The sequence below is a fragment of the Trifolium pratense genome, linkage group LG1, assembly GCF_020283565.1.
Source record: "Trifolium pratense cultivar HEN17-A07 linkage group LG1, ARS_RC_1.1, whole genome shotgun sequence".
Classification (NCBI taxonomy): domain Eukaryota; kingdom Viridiplantae; phylum Streptophyta; class Magnoliopsida; order Fabales; family Fabaceae; genus Trifolium; species Trifolium pratense.
Window position 1 is genome coordinate 14,491,961 of NC_060059.1, and position 18,682 is coordinate 14,510,642.

The 18,682-nt window shown below is 30.5% G+C and overlaps 1 protein-coding gene across 1 annotated transcript; it reads left to right on the top strand.

Annotated features, from left to right (window-relative positions):
* The first annotated feature begins 13,133 nt into the window (after positions 1-13,133).
* On the top strand, positions 13,134-15,929 carry LOC123903145 (GRF1-interacting factor 1-like). The gene is made up of 4 exons (XM_045953035.1): positions 13,134-13,607; positions 13,799-13,875; positions 14,322-14,406; positions 15,196-15,929. Exons 1-4 carry the CDS (start codon positions 13,527-13,529, stop codon positions 15,589-15,591), a joined length of 639 nt encoding a protein of 212 aa, XP_045808991.1. The 5' UTR covers positions 13,134-13,526; the 3' UTR covers positions 15,592-15,929.
* The last annotated feature ends 2,753 nt before the right edge of the window (positions 15,930-18,682 follow it).

Sequence of the window (18,682 nt, forward strand, 5' to 3'; positions counted from 1 at the left end):
TATATATGTAGCCTTAATTTATAGCACATAAAAAAGAAACAAATAACTTTATCAAAAAATAAACGAAACAAATAAATTTTGGACATTGTAAATTTTTTTTTGACACATTGACTCGTATTTTAGAATCTACTTTCTCGGATTTTGAATAGAAGTAAAAAAAAACTTTTCAAAAAAATTCATTAAATAAAATATGTATTTTTTTTATAAAATAAGAGCAATTAGACATCAAGGTAGAGACAATAATACCAACTTCTAGTTAATCCAAAAAGACAAAGTAGAAGTCTTAGCAAATCAATGCGAATGAATCGATCGTCAACACAAAAACGGTTCATGTACCGACTACTCCCTGCAGCAAGCAGCAAGCGATGAGGCTTTTTTAGGAAATATCTGAAATCAATAACTGATACGGATATTGAAATATCAACCTCTGATGAAACCAGTCTAGTTGAACATCCAAAACAACCCAGTATCATTTGAAAGCCATATCGCGGGATGGTCGATCGACGTAACTGAGCACCTAGCCCTTTCGAGCATTAACAAGCCGAGGCAGATCTTGAAAAAGCCGAATCGTGAGATGTTTTCAACCAAACAACACACAAAGATGAACTATCCAAACTGATTTATTTTATTTTTTTAAAATTGTTCTGCCATGATGCTTTGTTCTTCAAATCATGCTTTATTACAACCACCACCGGTGGCAGAGCAATCCAGAACCAATCGTGAAACCAGTTCATGAAATAGACAACCACCACTAGCGACGACTACAGAACAGAGACAGAACAACCCGCGAAGTTGTTGGGCTACATCTGTTTGAAACTCACGAATGTCACAACCGTGAGAGGTTGATCGCACCACCAAAAAGCCTGTCTATATGTATTTAGACCATAAATAGTTTAGATATTTATTTTAATCAATGAACTTAAAAAAATTCATTAAATAAAATATGTATTTAGACCATAAATATTTTAGATATTTATTTTATTCAATAAACTTAAAAAGTATCTTTTTTTTGCTTATATTTAAAATTGGAAAAGTAAAGAGTAATTAATAAAGAAATTTTCTGGATCATGGAAATCAATAAAATAAAAAAAATATCAATGAAGACATTGCCAGACAAATGAAATAAATAATTACGTATTGATTATTATAGTACGAGGAATATTTTGTAGTAGACAAAGAAAAACAAAAGGAATCCAATTAAAATTTATCATGTCGTCAAAGAAAGATGAAACATTTAAATTCAAATTTCAATAAGGACATAACTATATAAGAGATCTAGAGTACGTGTGTATATATATATGAGAGATAGAGAGTACATAACTATTTTTTTACCTCCAATAAAAGACAAGATCAATGATCTTCATGAGCATACTTAAGTAGTCGGTAGAAATATTACAATATGAAGAGATTAAAGTTTAAAATTCATTCTACGTACCAAAAAAAAAATTAAAAATTCATATTGTAAAAAAAAATTAAAAATTCATTGCACTTATTCACCTAAATTCTGGCATTAACAAATAAATAAAAAAACAAACATGAGAAGACCAATGTATTCATTGCATAAATATGAGGTGTCAATAGTTGGGATGTCGATGACTTACTAAGATGTCATGTTTTCCATTTTTGCTTAAAAAAAAAATGTATTCATTGCATAAATATGTCTCTTAAATTAATGATCCAATTTGGGCAGATTTTAAAGGGAATGTGAGATAATATTTTAAATCTTACTTGTTTGGTTTAATTTTTGGGAAGAAAAAAGAAGAGACAAGAGCAAAATCTCATAGTTCTTCTAGTAATTTATTCTTGGTCACTCTAGTAGTAATTTATGAATCCAAAGTAATAATTTTTACAAAATTATTTCCATTCTTTGACACCCATTATGAATTCTACATTATGGGAATATATTATTACTAGAGTAAATTACGCTCTCCTTTTTCGAGAGACGTTTAAGTTACACTATCATTCACTCTTATGTTAAAATATAAACTTCCGACATTTTTAGTACAAAATAAATAAAAAAATAAAATTATACTCTCCCCCTCTTAAAATAAGTTTGAATTTCATTCATCCCCACCCCTATAGTAAAACATACATTTTCCTCTTTTAATGAAATTTCATTTTAATATAATCAAACTTCTAATGCAAAAAATTTTAATATTATTTTTTACTTACATCATTAACATATAATGTTAAATGTTTTTATAAATTATGAAACTACACAAAATAAAATATAAATCTCGGATAAATTACTAATTAAAAAACTATTATGTATTAAATTTATATTCTAAAATAATAAAAATTTTAAAGAAAAAAAATCAATTTTTTCAACGATGACTTAAAGATTTTTCAAATAAAATAGTGATTTAAAGTTAATTGTTATCACAAAAATATTTATTTATGTTAAAATAGTCTAAAATGTATATTTTATTTTAACATAAAAGGAGAGAGAAATTAATGTAATTCAAACTTTTTTCGAGAGAGGAGAGTGTAATTTGTGAAGCACAGACACCGCGACACGACACAGACACATTGACATCGCTAATACAAAAAATATAAGATACTGACACCGCTACATATTTATAAAAGATATAGATTGAGCATCAAAATATATACATGTAAATCTAAGCCGAACAGATTATTTCTTAAAAAAGTTTTAAACCATGATATGATACTATTTTACCTTTATTTATCTATCTACCATCAAAAAAACTAAAAATAATATAATCAAAATGTAATGTCATCAATCCCACATTGATCAATATTGTTGTTTTGACACATTTTTAACTCTTGTAGATATGTCATGATATGTGTCTAAGGAGAGTATGAACAAAAAAAAAACTTTTTTTTTCTTGAGACACTTGTCCGACACGTGTTGTACGAGTATCTTACAAGTGTTAGACACCGATAAAGGAGTGTCAAAGTAAAGGAAAAATTGAGTTTTTTTGGGACACGATCTGAACTATCTGAGACGTGTTGGACATCGTGACACGCTTAATCATAAAGATGTCTGTACTTCATAAATTTACTCTTATTAGTATGCTTTTTGATAAATATTATTACAATGTTCTTAATCGAATTATTCTTCATTATTTTACGATGTTCAATTATTTTATTTTATTTTTGGTTTTCACCACCAATATCCGGCCACTAGACTGCCGAACTATCAGATCAGCTAGTTTGGGGTCGGTTATGATATTATGTGATTTTATCCCCCTCTAGATTGTAGTTGCGAAGATTGAACCATTATCATATTTCTCTTTCCCTCTCAAGAAAGAGAAGAAAGAGACCAAACCTAATAACTTTACTTTTTAAAATAATTTTAGTTAATTTAATGACCAATTTTGATGAATTTTTTTTACACATTGAATATGTACCGATATATTTGTTAATGTGAATGATTCTAATTAGTTTACAATTAATTTTTTTTTTAACAAAGTACAATTAGCATTTATTGATTTTTATATTAATAATATTTGTGGATCAATCAGATTCATCCACACATAAGTCATATACATCAATATTCACATAATATGTGTGTCCGACTGTTCACCTTTAAGATTTATATTTTCTTTATTAAGGAAAGGAATTAATGTTTTGCAATTCAGAGACCATAAATTTGTGGAGTGGATTATCTGAAGTGACATTACCATCCAGTTTAATCACAGCCCTACAAAAAAATAGAAAGAGAATAAAATTGAAGAAATAGATAATGGTTAATGGCTCGGAAATTCCACTAGAGAGATCCATTCCATAAATTTGGTTGTGTAATCTTTAATTATATATTGTGCAAAAAAAACTTTTTTTTTTTGACAAAAGTGTAAAAAAGAAATTGATGATTATATATTTTATTTTGACATCAAGATTTCGATGTCAACTACTAGTACTCATAAAACCAAATACGCCGAAAAAGTTTGACATAAGATAAGTACTGTACTGTAAAACAATTTTACTACTAGTAGTAAGTTTTGGTTTAAGCTGAATAGGCTCCATGTGCAAGTGCAATGCATTATGCATGGAATGGAATTGAATAAAAATTTGAAAAAGAGACGGACGGTAATCTAATCTACACGAAGGTCAAGGTGAATTGTTGGCGGGGATGACGATGCATGGGTTGGGTACTGTGCAGCTGCAACCAACCCTGGGAATCTCTTACACAAAACCAACGTCATCATTAACACATTAATTAATAGTATGTGTGACCTCCCCTTTGAATAAGTGAGATGACCAAAGTTCGAATCACCGATAAGATGCAATGTTTACGGGACTTTCTACTTTCTTTGTCGTCTTATTTTCTTTAGTTTATCAATAAATACTTTTTTTTAAGTAGCCTAATAACTAAAAATTTCATCTTAAATGTGAATAAGTAAGTATCTGGACTCAAAGCCGAATGCTGCACATAAAATATGCGATATCTCTATCATTTTATTTCAATCAACAAATACTCATGTGATCACAAATATTTAAACATTTTATTATATAAAATTTTATATTATTTAATTATTTTAAAAATATATATTTGTTCTATACTGGACATAAAGGCTCAATCATCGGGGATCCTCTCATGGGCAGTCGAACAAAGCCCAGTTACGGAGCAGGCCACAAAGACCTCTCTCTAGTCAACAATCACAATATACATGAATATTGTAACGGCCGCCCACTGAAATAAAGAGTATTAACTGCTCATCCTGGTTCTCCAGCCGTTTTTTAACAGCGCGCCATTGATGGCATTAATGTTCATCAATGGCCTTGACCCACCGCTGGAGACTATATATACTTTACTCATGCAGTGGAGTCATATACATTTTATTCCTTATTTAAAACTTTTGCTTCACGCATTCACTAACTTAAGCGTTAGAGCACTTGCAGGTACACAACCCCTCCCATTAACCGGAATGAAAGTGGAGCACCACCAACAATGTCATCTCTGATCCAGGTAACACCGGTGGCGCTATATGTGGGAAAAGATTAAGTTTCTCGGTCTTTTCCTAAAAACAAGACCAAAACTTCCAAGAAACACTCAAAATATGACCAATGACCAGTGTCAACGACGACAATATTCCTTAGCACATGACGGAGAACAACGTTCAATACGGACCACCACACCCAGGGACGGAACCAGGAAAAAGTAATGGGGGTGGCAAAATTCTTTTTACTAAATAAATAACATTTATTTATTTATTTATTTATTCAAAATTGATAAGTAGTATATCGATACAATACAAATTAAAAATTGCTAAAAATAAAAAAGACTGATTTGCGAACAAACTCATAATATTGATGTTAGTTACAGAACAATTTTAATGATTTACTATACGACTAAATTAGTGATAGTTAGGGGTGCTCGCGGTTCGGTTTGGATCGGTTTTGAGGCAAAAACTCATCCGATCCAAAAATAAATTTATTTGCGGTTTGGTTCAGTTTTGGATGACAAATAAACAAAATCCGATCCAATATTATGCGGTTTAATTTGATCGGTTTTTGGATATCCAAATTATAAATTGTAATTTTTTTTAATAAATATAAATATTATAAAAAACGCTACAAAATAATAGTTTGACATTTTTGACAAAATAATATTAAGTTTGATGTAAAATATAACATATAATATATTGAAAATTAATATTTTGGAATGACAATTACCAATTATATTTGAAACATATAAAAAGTAAAAAAAAAAATAGATTAAATTAAACTAACATATAGTATTAACAAAATTTAAAATGAATAAAAAAGGTTAATGCAATATATATATTTATACTAATAAAAAGATAAATAAATATTAAAATATATGTATGCGGTTTGGTTCGGATTGGATCGGTTTTAAGAAATCAATCCGAAATCCGATCCGATCCAGCGGTTTTCACAAAAGAACATCCAAACACATACAAAAAACTTCAGTTTTTTGCGGTTTTCGGTTTTTTTGGATCTGTTATCGGTTTTTATTTGGATTGGTTTGGATTTGAGCACCCCTAGTGATATTGCAAATGCGACTAGTAAAAATCATATCACAACTTTGTTAAGAATTTTATAGACCAAATTAATTAATGAAAGATACCTTTAAAATTAAACTAATTGATAAAAAAATATTTGAAGACCAAAATAACTAATAAATTAGATCAAGAACCAAAATAACTAACCAAAAAGACAAATTTAGTTGCTATTTCATGTTCTTGTAATTTAAATACTAATATATTCAAGACTATTGTGACAACTTGAAGTACATTTAAGAATAAAATGAATATAGTTATCATATTTTTATTTATCTAAATTAAATCAGTATCTTTTAATATCATACCAACATCTATAATATATGAGCAGGTTTCAATTAAAAGAGGTGGCATTTGATTATAATTATTCAAAGGGGGCGAATGCTATTTCTTTATATTTTTTGACAAGGGGCGGATGCTATCTCTATATAGCAGAATACCATCATTTACTATGTGTATGGGTGGCGACCGCCCCATTTCACATATACCTGGGTCCGTCCCCGACCACACCCGCAAGACGGGCAGTTGGCTTCCGTTACGAAGGATGAAAATCCAATCCATGAGCCTTATGTCCCAACGGACCTGCCGACAGTCGCACCTGTACCACCAGGGGCTCCAATGGAGACAATCATGGCGACGCTGGTAAACACGATCAACCGCCAAGGAGAGTTCATCCACGAACATAACTAGAGGCTAATAATTGTGGACTTTTCTCTGATTTTGAAGTTTTCACGTTATATTCTTGTGTTGTGATTGTGTTCTTTTATTTTATCTATGCATATTTTCCCCCAACAAATTTTAACTGTTATATCAATATCAAATGGTTCAGATGTATTGCTTGCTTGTACTCGAGTTCCTCTAAATCAAAATCCCTTTAATATAAAGGTGGAAAAATATTAGTAAAACTATCGTAGTTATTTTCTTACAAAATATTGCTATCCTAAATATAAAAACAAAATTAGTCGATAAAGATTTATGTATAAGCGAATGGTTTTATTGTTACTATAATAATTATTTATTTAAATTAATATAGCACATCAAATACAAACACAAATTTAACATCGCTAAAAATGAGAAAAAAGAATTTGCAAACAAATTCATAACATCTAAGTTAATACTCCATCCGTCGCAAAATAAATGACCTACTTTTTACTTTGTGTACTATTCATATGATATACTTTTACCATATTTTTCTACTAATATATAAATACAAATATTAACATATGATATATTGTTTGATTTGTCTCGATTAGTATTTTCAAAAATATAATTTTTATAATTTTTAATAAAATATAATTTAAAATATTAACGATTAAAGTTGTACATTGACAAACGTGACAATGGTTAACTAAGATGGAGGGAGTAGTATGAAATAACATACTCATGCATACAAATAAAATGACAAAATTAAAGTGATTGAAATACTCATGTTTTGAGTAAAAAAAAAATACTCATGTTTCCAAATTTACATAATTAACAACTTAGTCATTGATTAAATTAGTGGTTCAACGTATTTGATCTACTAATTTGAACCAAATTATTGCCATAACACGAAAAATTAAAGGAACACTGCACTAGAAAAATGAAAAATCAAACACAATCGTAGTTAGATGAAAAAATCATGAAAATAAATACGCATATTTTTCTTATATTCAATATAAAGTTTTCACCATTATTAATAATTAATTTAAGTCAAAAAATTTGTGAGACATACAAAATGAGCTATTTCTTTCACTAAATTTTTCCATACACTTAAGTAAAAAATTGAAATTCTAAACATCTAATTAAAGAATTCAAAATTTTAGATCAATTCATTACATTAAAAAGTCTTATGTTTTCTTGGTTTATAAAAATAGAAAGGGTCTTATTAACATCTGCATATAGGGCACATGATAAGGTATCTTAATATCGAAATTTAACATTTAATGATACAAGACATTTAATGCTTGAAAAGTTAAAATGCGTAAATTTTAAGGCATAATTTCTATTTTTACTACCTTAACATGTGCTGCACATGTTAACATTCTCCGAATAGAAAACGTACACAGTATACAGTACTAGTATTTCTTTGGTTAAAGAAAAAAAAAGAAAAACTCATAGAATAGAAATAAACAAAATAAAAATTGTCTTGTCGTGTTGGACTGTGTATGATGATGATGAGGGTATCACGTGATGGTGCAGTTTTGGGAATTTGGAGAGAGAAAGAGACGCACGCAAAGGTAAGCCAACCCCACCTAAATAAATTTATCTAAAATATAAAAATTCTAATACACAACTTATTTGAATATACTAGTATATAAATTGATATACAGTTAAAGTGGACAATTCTAATAGGTCTATAAATAAGATTTAATATAGAAAAATTAATAAATATTATTTGTAAACTTATCAAAATTAAAATTATATTCAGCAATGTATCGGTTAATATTTAAATAAGATATATACCAAAGAATTCACATGAAAATTTCAGTATCTTATTTGGACATGTACCAATATATTACCGAAGTGTACAACTCTAATAAATTTACAAATAGTATTTTTAATATATAAATAACACTACAAGAAAAACCCTTTTTTTTGGCGGAATTATTCCCTCACTAAGTGCATTAATCCCTCACTAACTGATAATTTAGTGGCGGAACAGGTCTGCCACTAAAACGCACGTCACTAAATTTTGTGGCGGAAAAATTCGCCAGTAAATGCGTGATAACGTGTGTCAGTCAAGCTGTAGATTCCTTTAACTTAGTGGCGGAAAAATCCGTCAGTAAGTTTATGTTTTTATTTTAATATATAATTAGTGTTTTTAATTAATTATTTTTCAGAAAATTCAGAAATTATATTTTGGAATATATATAAAAGTTTTATTTGTTTGTGGTTTGGAATCTTCTTCCCCGTCGAACACACTACTCAACCAAATTGGTTTCAAATCTAATACCATGTAAGAATTGAATCGATCCCTTGCCTTTTCATTGATATTCTTTGCTGTAAAATATACAACATTGTTTACACATATATTTGCAAACTAATCAATACACATATATTGAGATATTCTAATAAAACCAAACAAAAATATATAATTCATAACTAAATATGAACATTAAAACGTTTTTGAAATATCTCAACTATTTTGATTTTTCTCGAATCTTATGTTTCTACAAAGAAGAAAGAAGCTGCAATCAATTCATGAAAAAATCAGCACCTTTATTTTTCAAGCTATTGGTTTGTATATTTTTCTTTACATTACTTTCAACTCAACCAAAAAGTAACAGATCTGAGAGAGCAAGGAGGTAGAGAAGAGGGATGAGTGTCAGATCTGGAATCGACAAAACAAAGTCACGATGGCGAGAGAGAAGAGAACCCGTTCTGTTCTGGTGCGGCGTCAGTCTCGACTCCCATGGATCTTTGTGGAACAACGATGGTGGTTCAAACATGGATGAAGAAGAGTGTTCATTTTTTTTTCATGAGTTTTGAGTTGGGAGAAATTGTTTTATTCATGGGTTATTGAGTTTATATGTAAACAACCTAATGAGATTTAGAATGAGTTTTTCAGTGAGTTATTTGAAGGGAGTAGCAAAATGAGTTTTGCCAAGACATAAAATGGAAAATGGAAAATGGTTTAAGATGGTTTTGCCAAAACATAAATGAAAAAGTGGTAGACTTATTAGTGGTACACGTTTTGGTTGTCAAAAACGAGAAAAAAAAAAAAAGTGGTACACATTCTGGCGGAAATATTCCGCCACAAACTCTTTCCATTCTTTTTTTAATTATATTTTATACTTTCTGACGGATAAATCCGCCAATATATATGTCACAATTGTTTTATTTATTTATTTATTTCCTGGTAAAGTTATTGGCGGTTTTATATTACTTTGTGGTGGAATTTTCTGCCAAAAATTTTGTGGCGAATTTTTCCGTCAATAAGTTATTTTAAATTTTGTTTGTAAATGAAGGTTTTCTTGTAGTGTAAGTACTGTTTATGAACCTACCACAATTGTCCATATCAACAAGTGTATCACATCTCTTATCTTACGTACTTAACGGACCCAAAAAATTTACTTCAGAAAAAATAAAAATAAGCGGACCCTAAAAATTTAACCGGGTTGATAGGATATGTGGTTAACTATACAAATTAAATTTTACACTTTATTTTTATTAGGAGCCGAGTCTTTTAAAACAAAAATAGAACCTACATGGCCTTGGATAAACCTCCAACATTACACTTACACCAAAACTACAATTCCGAAATTGGATTACACGGAGTCGGACTGCATGCAGTCAGTGGTTTTGAACTGTCTCACTAAAATTAGACGCTTTAGATTTTAAGATAGTTTTTTTTTTAATATAAAATTTTTCAGATGATATTTGGACCATTTGATCAATATTGGACGACCTGAAACTTACTAATTGCATGACTGCACTAATTTTTGACTGCATGAAATCTAGGTCCATATACAACATCTAAATATATGTTAGGGTAGTTAAATATAGAAATTTTAGTCTTAATGCTGAAAAAAATTTAATGCATAAAATATTTTTTGGAAAATAATGCATAAAATATTAAATGCACAATTTTTAACAATTTTTTCTATATTTATTTTCTTAACACGTGCCATAAAATATAACCTACTTGGTCTTGGATAAACCTCCAACATTACTGAAGCACCAAAACTACAATTCAACGAGTTGAAATCCTCTTTATTTTCTATTATTTCAATTTCTTCTATTACCAAGGTTTTTAAATGTTTTGAGGTGTATACAAAATATTTTGACCCACTTAATGTCATAATTTTATATTTATATTTCCAAAACTATATAATAATGGGTGAAATGAAAAGAATATAAAATGGAGAGGATCCTAACTCCAATTCAACATCTGAAACTAATACAAAAATGTCACGTTAACTTTCGAGATCGGGAGTTATTGTCAATCTAGTGACAACTTTTGGGGATGGGTTGGTGTCTTCTGGTGGCCTGAAATCTGAAGGGTGCATTTCTGATTATGGGATTAGGAGGTGGACCTCTATTAGGTGGTGTTTGTTTTGGTGTTTATTTTTTGCGTTCCGCATATATACGGCGCCTTGTTATGTAGTTACTTTTATACCAGTCTTTGTTCGTCTTGTGCAAATACCTGATTAATATATTTGTCATTAAAAAAAATCATGTTAACATGGCCATGAAAACACACGTTAGGTAGCTAAATAAGAATGAATTCTTTCAATTTATTTCCTCTCATGTTCCTTATGTGTCCTCAATCTCACACTTAAATATTTTTCTCTTATTTTTCATTTGACAACTCAATTTTATTTAATGGTTAAAATTCCACTATTTCTCGCATGTCAATAGAGATAATCCATTCTCATAGATATTTTGCCTTTAATGATGAAAAAAGTTTAATTTAATGCATAAAATATTGAAATTTGTGGAGTTAATATTTGTAAAATATAAAAAATGTTTTCAATGAGTCGTGTCCGACTCAATTCAGTCATATGTTGCATGCAGATACTATGGGAATATCTATTCCTCGTGTAATTTCGTTGTAGTTTCTTTTGTTTAAGCTTTTGCCCTCTATGTAATATGTAATAAAAAAAAATATCTTTATTTTCTCGGGAGTACTGTACTAGTTACCATGAATCTTTTTTATTATAGATCATTGAATGTTATTTGACGCCCTTTTGTAAAACTTGTTTATTTTAAATCAATTTTCAAATTCATTTTTAAAATTGAATCGATAAAATTTGCATACTAAATTTGAACACTTGATTATTACTATTTTAGGATGAGACACTAACATATTATTGGCTAAAATCGATTTAAACTATTTCACATGATCATATAATCTAAGACTTAATACTATTATGACTTTTATCAACACCAAATCGATTCAAACTAAGGTTCTGGATAGCTGATAAGTTAACTTATAGTTTATAAGTCAGCTTTTAGCTTATATCGAATAAGCTATCTGATTAAATTTGTAGTGTTCAATAAAATTAGCGGGTGAACTAGCTTATAAGTATGAAATGATATGAAAAAGATATATTTAATTAATATTTAATTTTTTCGGAAAGATGATAGGGGTAAAATTGGAAGAAAAAATGATAAACTATAAGCTCATAAACCATTTGAAATAGCGTTTGAAAAATAAGCTATAAGCTAGTAAAATAAACTCTAAGTTCTTTTTTTAAAACTGTTATCAAACCGAGCTTTAGTTTATAAGACCATCTCCAATGGTGTAGTACCTATTAGGTACTCATGATACTTATTAGGTACTACCATTGGAGCACAACACATTTTAGTACCTAATAGGTACTACTTCTAAGAACTCTCTCTCTTCTTTTTATGGGACCCACTTTATTTAATATATTCAAAAAAATTTAATTTGGCAATATTATTTTAAATTAAATTTCAAATTTTAATGATGTGGAGTTATTGATGGGACTCATTTTAGAACTTTTTAAAAAATGCTCCATTGGAGAGGTTGAGTACCTATTAGGTACTATTATTAAAAAAATAATAAATTGATGATGTGTCTATGTGGGACCATTTAAGTACTAAAAAATGGAGTGCTCCATTGTGGATGCTCTAAGCTAAAAGTTGTAAAGCTATAAGCTAGCTTATTGACCTTACCGAACATAGCCTATATTTTTTAAGGTCTTAATCGAAATTAACGCACATGTAATTTTAACTACGATTCCCATAATTATATTGCTTCAAAAAGCGTCCTTGAATGCCCTCTTATTTCTTCATGGACTAAGTGAATATTTCAAAGTTTTAGGAGACCGCTTTAATTCATACAAACATTTTATCCAAATGTATCTTTAGCAAGGAGACTATTGAAAAAGATATTCTTAATATCCAACCGAACTAATGTAAGAGTCAACCTATGTTAATAGTAAGAGAATTTTTACGGCGTTTAACTTTTCAAGATAAACAAATATCTTTGAGTAATCTATACTATCAATCTGCGTAAAGCCCTTAACACAAGACAATCCTCATACCTTTAGGATGTGTATCGTGTTTTTTCTGTGTTTTTTTTTTTCTTCCCTTTTTATTTCTCTCAAATCAAACACAGTTTTAACTGAACGATCTAATTGTATCCGACGGTCTTGTATACTAGTATTTTCAAAAAATAAAATATCAAACCTAAGTAAGAACACTTACCAAAAAAAAAGAGAACACTATAATATAATGCCCACCTCATTGGCATTGCAGATAAGAAAAGAAAACAATATTCCTCTCTTGGCCGCCTCAAAACACTCTTCAAAATCTCTCTCTCTCTCTCTCTCTCTCTCAAGTAGTAGTAAAAAATAAGTACTACTACTAGTAGTAGTATCTTTCTCGGTGCAGTGTAGTCTAGTAGCATCATCATTCATCAGGACAGAGAAAAACAGAGAAAAACAGAGAACTCTGTTTCTCTTTCCCGTTGCAACTATTGTCTATTACAGCCTGCAATAAGCAGGAAGTGTTTCGCTGTGTTCTGTTTTCTCTGTTCTTCTTCAGTGTCTCACCTTTGTTTGGATTTGAAGATAAATATAACAAAAAATGCAACAGCACCTGATGCAGATGCAGCCTATGATGGCAGCTTACTATCCCAACAACGTCACCACTGATCATATTCAACAGGTTTGTTCCTTCCTTTCTTTTCTTTTCTTCTTCTCCTCCTTTCTGTTCCATTTCCATTGGATACTTTCTCTCTGTTTTCCTCTGCTCTCAGGGACCTTTCCTTTTGTTCTGTCCCTCAAAAATATGCATGTGACCCTTTTGGGATTTTTTTTTTAATTTAATATATATTTTTTTTCTTTTTGTTTAAGCAGTATCTGGATGAGAACAAGTCCTTAATTCTGAAGATTGTTGAAAGCCAGAACTCTGGCAAGCTCACTGAGTGTGCAGAGTAAGGATAATTAATTAGTCTTAATGGAAATTAGTGTTCCTAATTTCTTCATAAGCTTTGTGTTTTTCATTTTTCATGAACTACTTAATCTAAGACTAAAAATAAAGGGTTTTAAAGTGACTTTCTATATTTTGCAGACTTTTTCTAAGATGCGGGATTGGGGATACCCCACAAACCTTAAAAAAAAAAAATTGACTTTGATGGTTCTATGAAATCATTGACAAGATTTTCAAAACATGATGATTTGATGCAAAAATGTTACTACAACTTTAACACAAACTTTTTAGAAATCTAACTCCTTGCTTTGTCTTGAGATAGAATACAGTACTCTAAAGCAATTTTACCAACAAAAAAAAAAAAAAAGAATACCTAAAAAATGATTGGATTTTCTCTAAATAATCATTGTGGTGTGCTAAGTGTAATAATCATTTTTCCTAAAATTTCAGAAACCAATCAAGGCTGCAGAGAAATCTCATGTACCTAGCTGCAATAGCTGATTCTCAACCTCAACCACCAACCATGCCTGGTCAGGTACATACCTAGCTATTTTCAGAATGTTGATAAGTACAAGTGACCACTTAGGAAGCAGTTAATCTCATAACAATCATTGGTTTCATTTTGATTTCTGAAATATTGCAATGATTCATGTACCAAACTCCACTTCTCATTCTGTCCCTTTTTACAGTATAAGAGCATGTTTTGGATAAACAACTTATTTGCAGCTTATAGCACAAACACTTATCATGATAAATGCTTCTAAATAAGCTTCTGAAACTATTTTTATACCCCCTCCGGCCCTAAATATCAGAGAAAATAGTAAACTTTCTCTGCTGAGTAAACTTTTTCTGATATTTAGGACCGGAAGGAGTATATGCTATGATTTGTTTTCCTAAGCTATATTGGAGAACTTATAAAGTAAGCTGAAACAAAGTAAATGATGAAAATTGTCATAAGCTGTTTTCATAAGTTCTTTTCAAACAATTTCACTAAACTTATGATAGCAGATAAGCTCAAATAGGCCAATCTAAATAGGCCATAAGTTTAGGTAGTAGTGTATTTAACATGTCTATGTCTATTTTGTGCCTAAATGTTCTTAAAATACCCTTTTATATATGAACATGTTCAAGTCTGTTTCTTTTTTATCTTCCAAGACACTTGGTAGTATTAACTATGTGTATATTTAGGAAAAAATAATAAACGTATTAGTACATAATTTGAAACTAAACCTGTATTTAGAGAATTTGTTTTGTAAAAAGGACTTATATTTTGTCACAAAGGTAGTGTATAAGGGTCTCACAATCTTTTTGAATAACATTGCAGTATCCTTCAAGTGGAATGATGCAGCAGGGAGGACACTACATGCAAGCTCAACAAGCTCAACAGATGTCACAACAACAACTAATGGCTGCACGTTCCTCGCTTTTGTATGCTCAACAGCTTCAGCAGCAACAAGCTTTGCAAAGCCAACTTGGTATGAATTCCAGTGGAAGTCAAGGTCTTCACATGTTGCATAGTGATGGCACTAATGTTGGAGGGAATTCATCTTTAGGTACTGGAGGAGGTTTTCACGATTTCGGTCGCAGCTCGACAGGTGATGGTTTAAATGGTAAGCAAGACATTGGAAACACTGCTGATGGCCGTGGTGGAAGCTCTAGTGGTCACTCTGGTGATGGCGGCGAAACCCTTTACCTGAAATCTTCTGGTGATGGAAATTAATTATCAAGAATGGTATAATTAGTTAATGCCTTTTAGTTAGAAGGATTAGGCAATTAATATTAAGTTAATCAGTAGAAGGATAAACTTGGTTTTTAGAGTTAATTAAGATGTTATGTTATGTTTGTTTGTTTGTTTTATGTTTGAATTAAAAGGCAATGAATCAAAACATTGCCTATGTAGTATCTGTGTACTAGTACTAGTAACTTTATGCATGTTTTACTTGCTTGTGTAAAGTCTCTTCTAGAAAAGGTGGCTGTTCACCATTTCAAGGTCAACAATTCTTCTTCCACTCATGTTTTTTATGTTCTTTTTCCGGTAACAATCTCGCACTTTGACGATATATGTATGTTCTTTTTTTTTTCCCACCACCAGTATCCGGTCGACTGGATTGTCTAATTTGGTTCGAAGGTCAGTTCTGACATCAAATGGTTTCAGTTCCCTCCCGATTGCAGTTGTGGGGGATCGAACCATTGTCCTATCTATTAATTCTAGCGCCAATCATCATTGAAGCAACTAACAATTTCCCACTTTGACAATATATGTATGATGCGGTTTGGTACCACAAACACAACCTAAACTCATCATGATGAGACAGGGAATAACCAAAATCATTGATTTTGCAGCAGCATAGTGTGGTCCATGATTAGTATTCATTTTTTCAACTTCGATACATTATTAATGTGTCTTTTGTTTTTTGCTTTAAGCAATTTATATTTTTGGCTAAGTTTTGTTAATCATGTAATGTGAAGGTCAACATCAAATTTTCCTATATGTTCATTGCTTCCAATTTTGCACGAACTAGCTTACATAACTAACAGTGTCCCTAAAATTTGAATTTTATGAGAACTAGTAGATTATAAAGCCAGGCAATGTTTTATGAGAATAAGACAGCAAACAACAAAAGGGGGTAAGATCTTTACAAAAAGGGGTAACACCTTTTTAAAGGTTGATGAAATCAATATAGGATTAAATATTAAATATTAAATATTAAAATCAGAACACACTTTTTTCATCTAAAATTGGGGTTAAGGTCAAAAATAGAAAACTCCATTGCTATAATTTTGTGTGTAACTGTGTATTACATAAATGCTTAATAAATGTCATATGGTTTTATAAATATGTGATATTTGGTCAAAATGATATTAAAGAAACTCTCCATTCTTTTGAGAAATGGAGAAGATTCTTACTCCTAAAGTCAATAGTTATTTCAATTTTTTATGGAGTTCACATGATAATTAATAATTGTGCTGTGTAAAACAATAAAATTATGAAGGAAAAAAAAGATAAAATTAATCATTCCAGAATAGCTTATGAAAATAATTTATAATTTATATGAAATTATGTTGTCATTTTTTATGAAAGAACCCACCAAAGAGGTTTCTACGTCAGACAACATGAATTGAACCCGCGTCTTTGCGGAATATGAGTAAACTCCTTAACTTTTAAAAAAAATTGTCAATTAGAGAAATATGTTGAGAACATAAGATGAATTCCCCTACTTAATGGTGGTCAGTGTTGACGTGTTGTAAAAATGGGTCTTAAACTCAAATTAACGCCAAGAACAAAAGTGTGTGGGACAAGGTGAACGACAAGCAATACTAAATCGTCTGAACAATAATAATCCAGCAACCTAAGTGTAAACAAATTAAATCAAGCTAAAACAAGTAAAAAGAGCAAAGAGGAACAAAACACAAATATTATTTACCCAATTTAGTCCAAAATTGACCTACGTTTGAAGAAGAGAGCAATACTCTTCAATTAACTATCAATGAGTATTTACAACAGATACAAGAAATTAGCTTCAAGAGTACATAAAGAATAAACCCTAATTTCTTAAATATGGTTCAAATCCTGATGCAGCTATCTCGGGCCTACAATGGGCTCCTTGCGCACCAGCTTCACCGTTGGACATCTGCCCCGCAAAACTTGTTTTCAATGATTTTCATAAGATTTTAAAGCGCACACAAAAATTCTCCACCTTACCTTCAAATTGACGGTGTTGTCAATTTAACTACCAACTACCTTGATGCTTTCTCCATCCTTGAATTACTCTTCAACAAAATTGTTCAAGTCCAAAAGCAATGCTTAAACAATTTTTCATGTCTATAACAAAGTACAAACAAATGTTAATGTGTTATTTCCTTTCATGATACACTTAATGATTAGCGAAATGAATTGCACTTTGTCCATGTAGATAGTCTTTCACTATGAAGCATCCTCGTCCTCCTCATCATCTCAAATATCACTATAGTGGAAGACTCCACCTTAAACCGAGTTTTCTCCAACCCAACTTCCAAGTATTTGATATCCAGGTTTTTGCCCTTCATTCATATGCGGGTCTCATCTTATAATATTTGTTAATCCTCCACTAAGTTTCGACTTCCACGATTTGTGACCTTTAGCACCAATGAATACATGTTTCACTTCTTTAACACCAAGCCTGTCTTTCTTGATATGTCCAAATGCCAAAGATCTATGAACCTTCAAAGTAGAGTAATATGCTAGTTTTCCGCTTCAAACCTTCATATGTGTCTTGAAATCTATTCTTATGGCTGTAGATGAATATCTATTGACCAAATACTAACAACTCCACCCCCAAAAACTCTTGGGGTAACCTCACGAATGAGGCAACGACAAAACATTCATTTGCACAAATTAATCTGCCTCGCGCATGGCTCCATTCGCCTCCCAAATGAGGCAATGCCAAAATCTATTTCCAGCCATTCTCATAAAAATTTAAGGCTACACAACATCCAAAAATCAAAGTGCGACCACTTATTTAAAGAGTCTAAATCTCTATTAACAAAAATTAGAGGACACTTTGTAAACGAAATAAAAACAAAATAAGGAGTGAAAAAACAAAACAAAATAAGAGTGAAAATAAGATGTTGGACAATGATTAATGAGTTATCTCTACTCTAGGACGAATCGTACAGGAGAATCTAAGTTTGATTTTTTGTGGAAACAATTTTTGAGCAAACTTTACTATCAAACTTTGAATTATCGGATCCTCTTTTCTTGATAACGGTCTTAATATATAAAAATAAAAATAAAAATAAGTTTGAGAAATTATGATAAGAGGAGAGAGAGA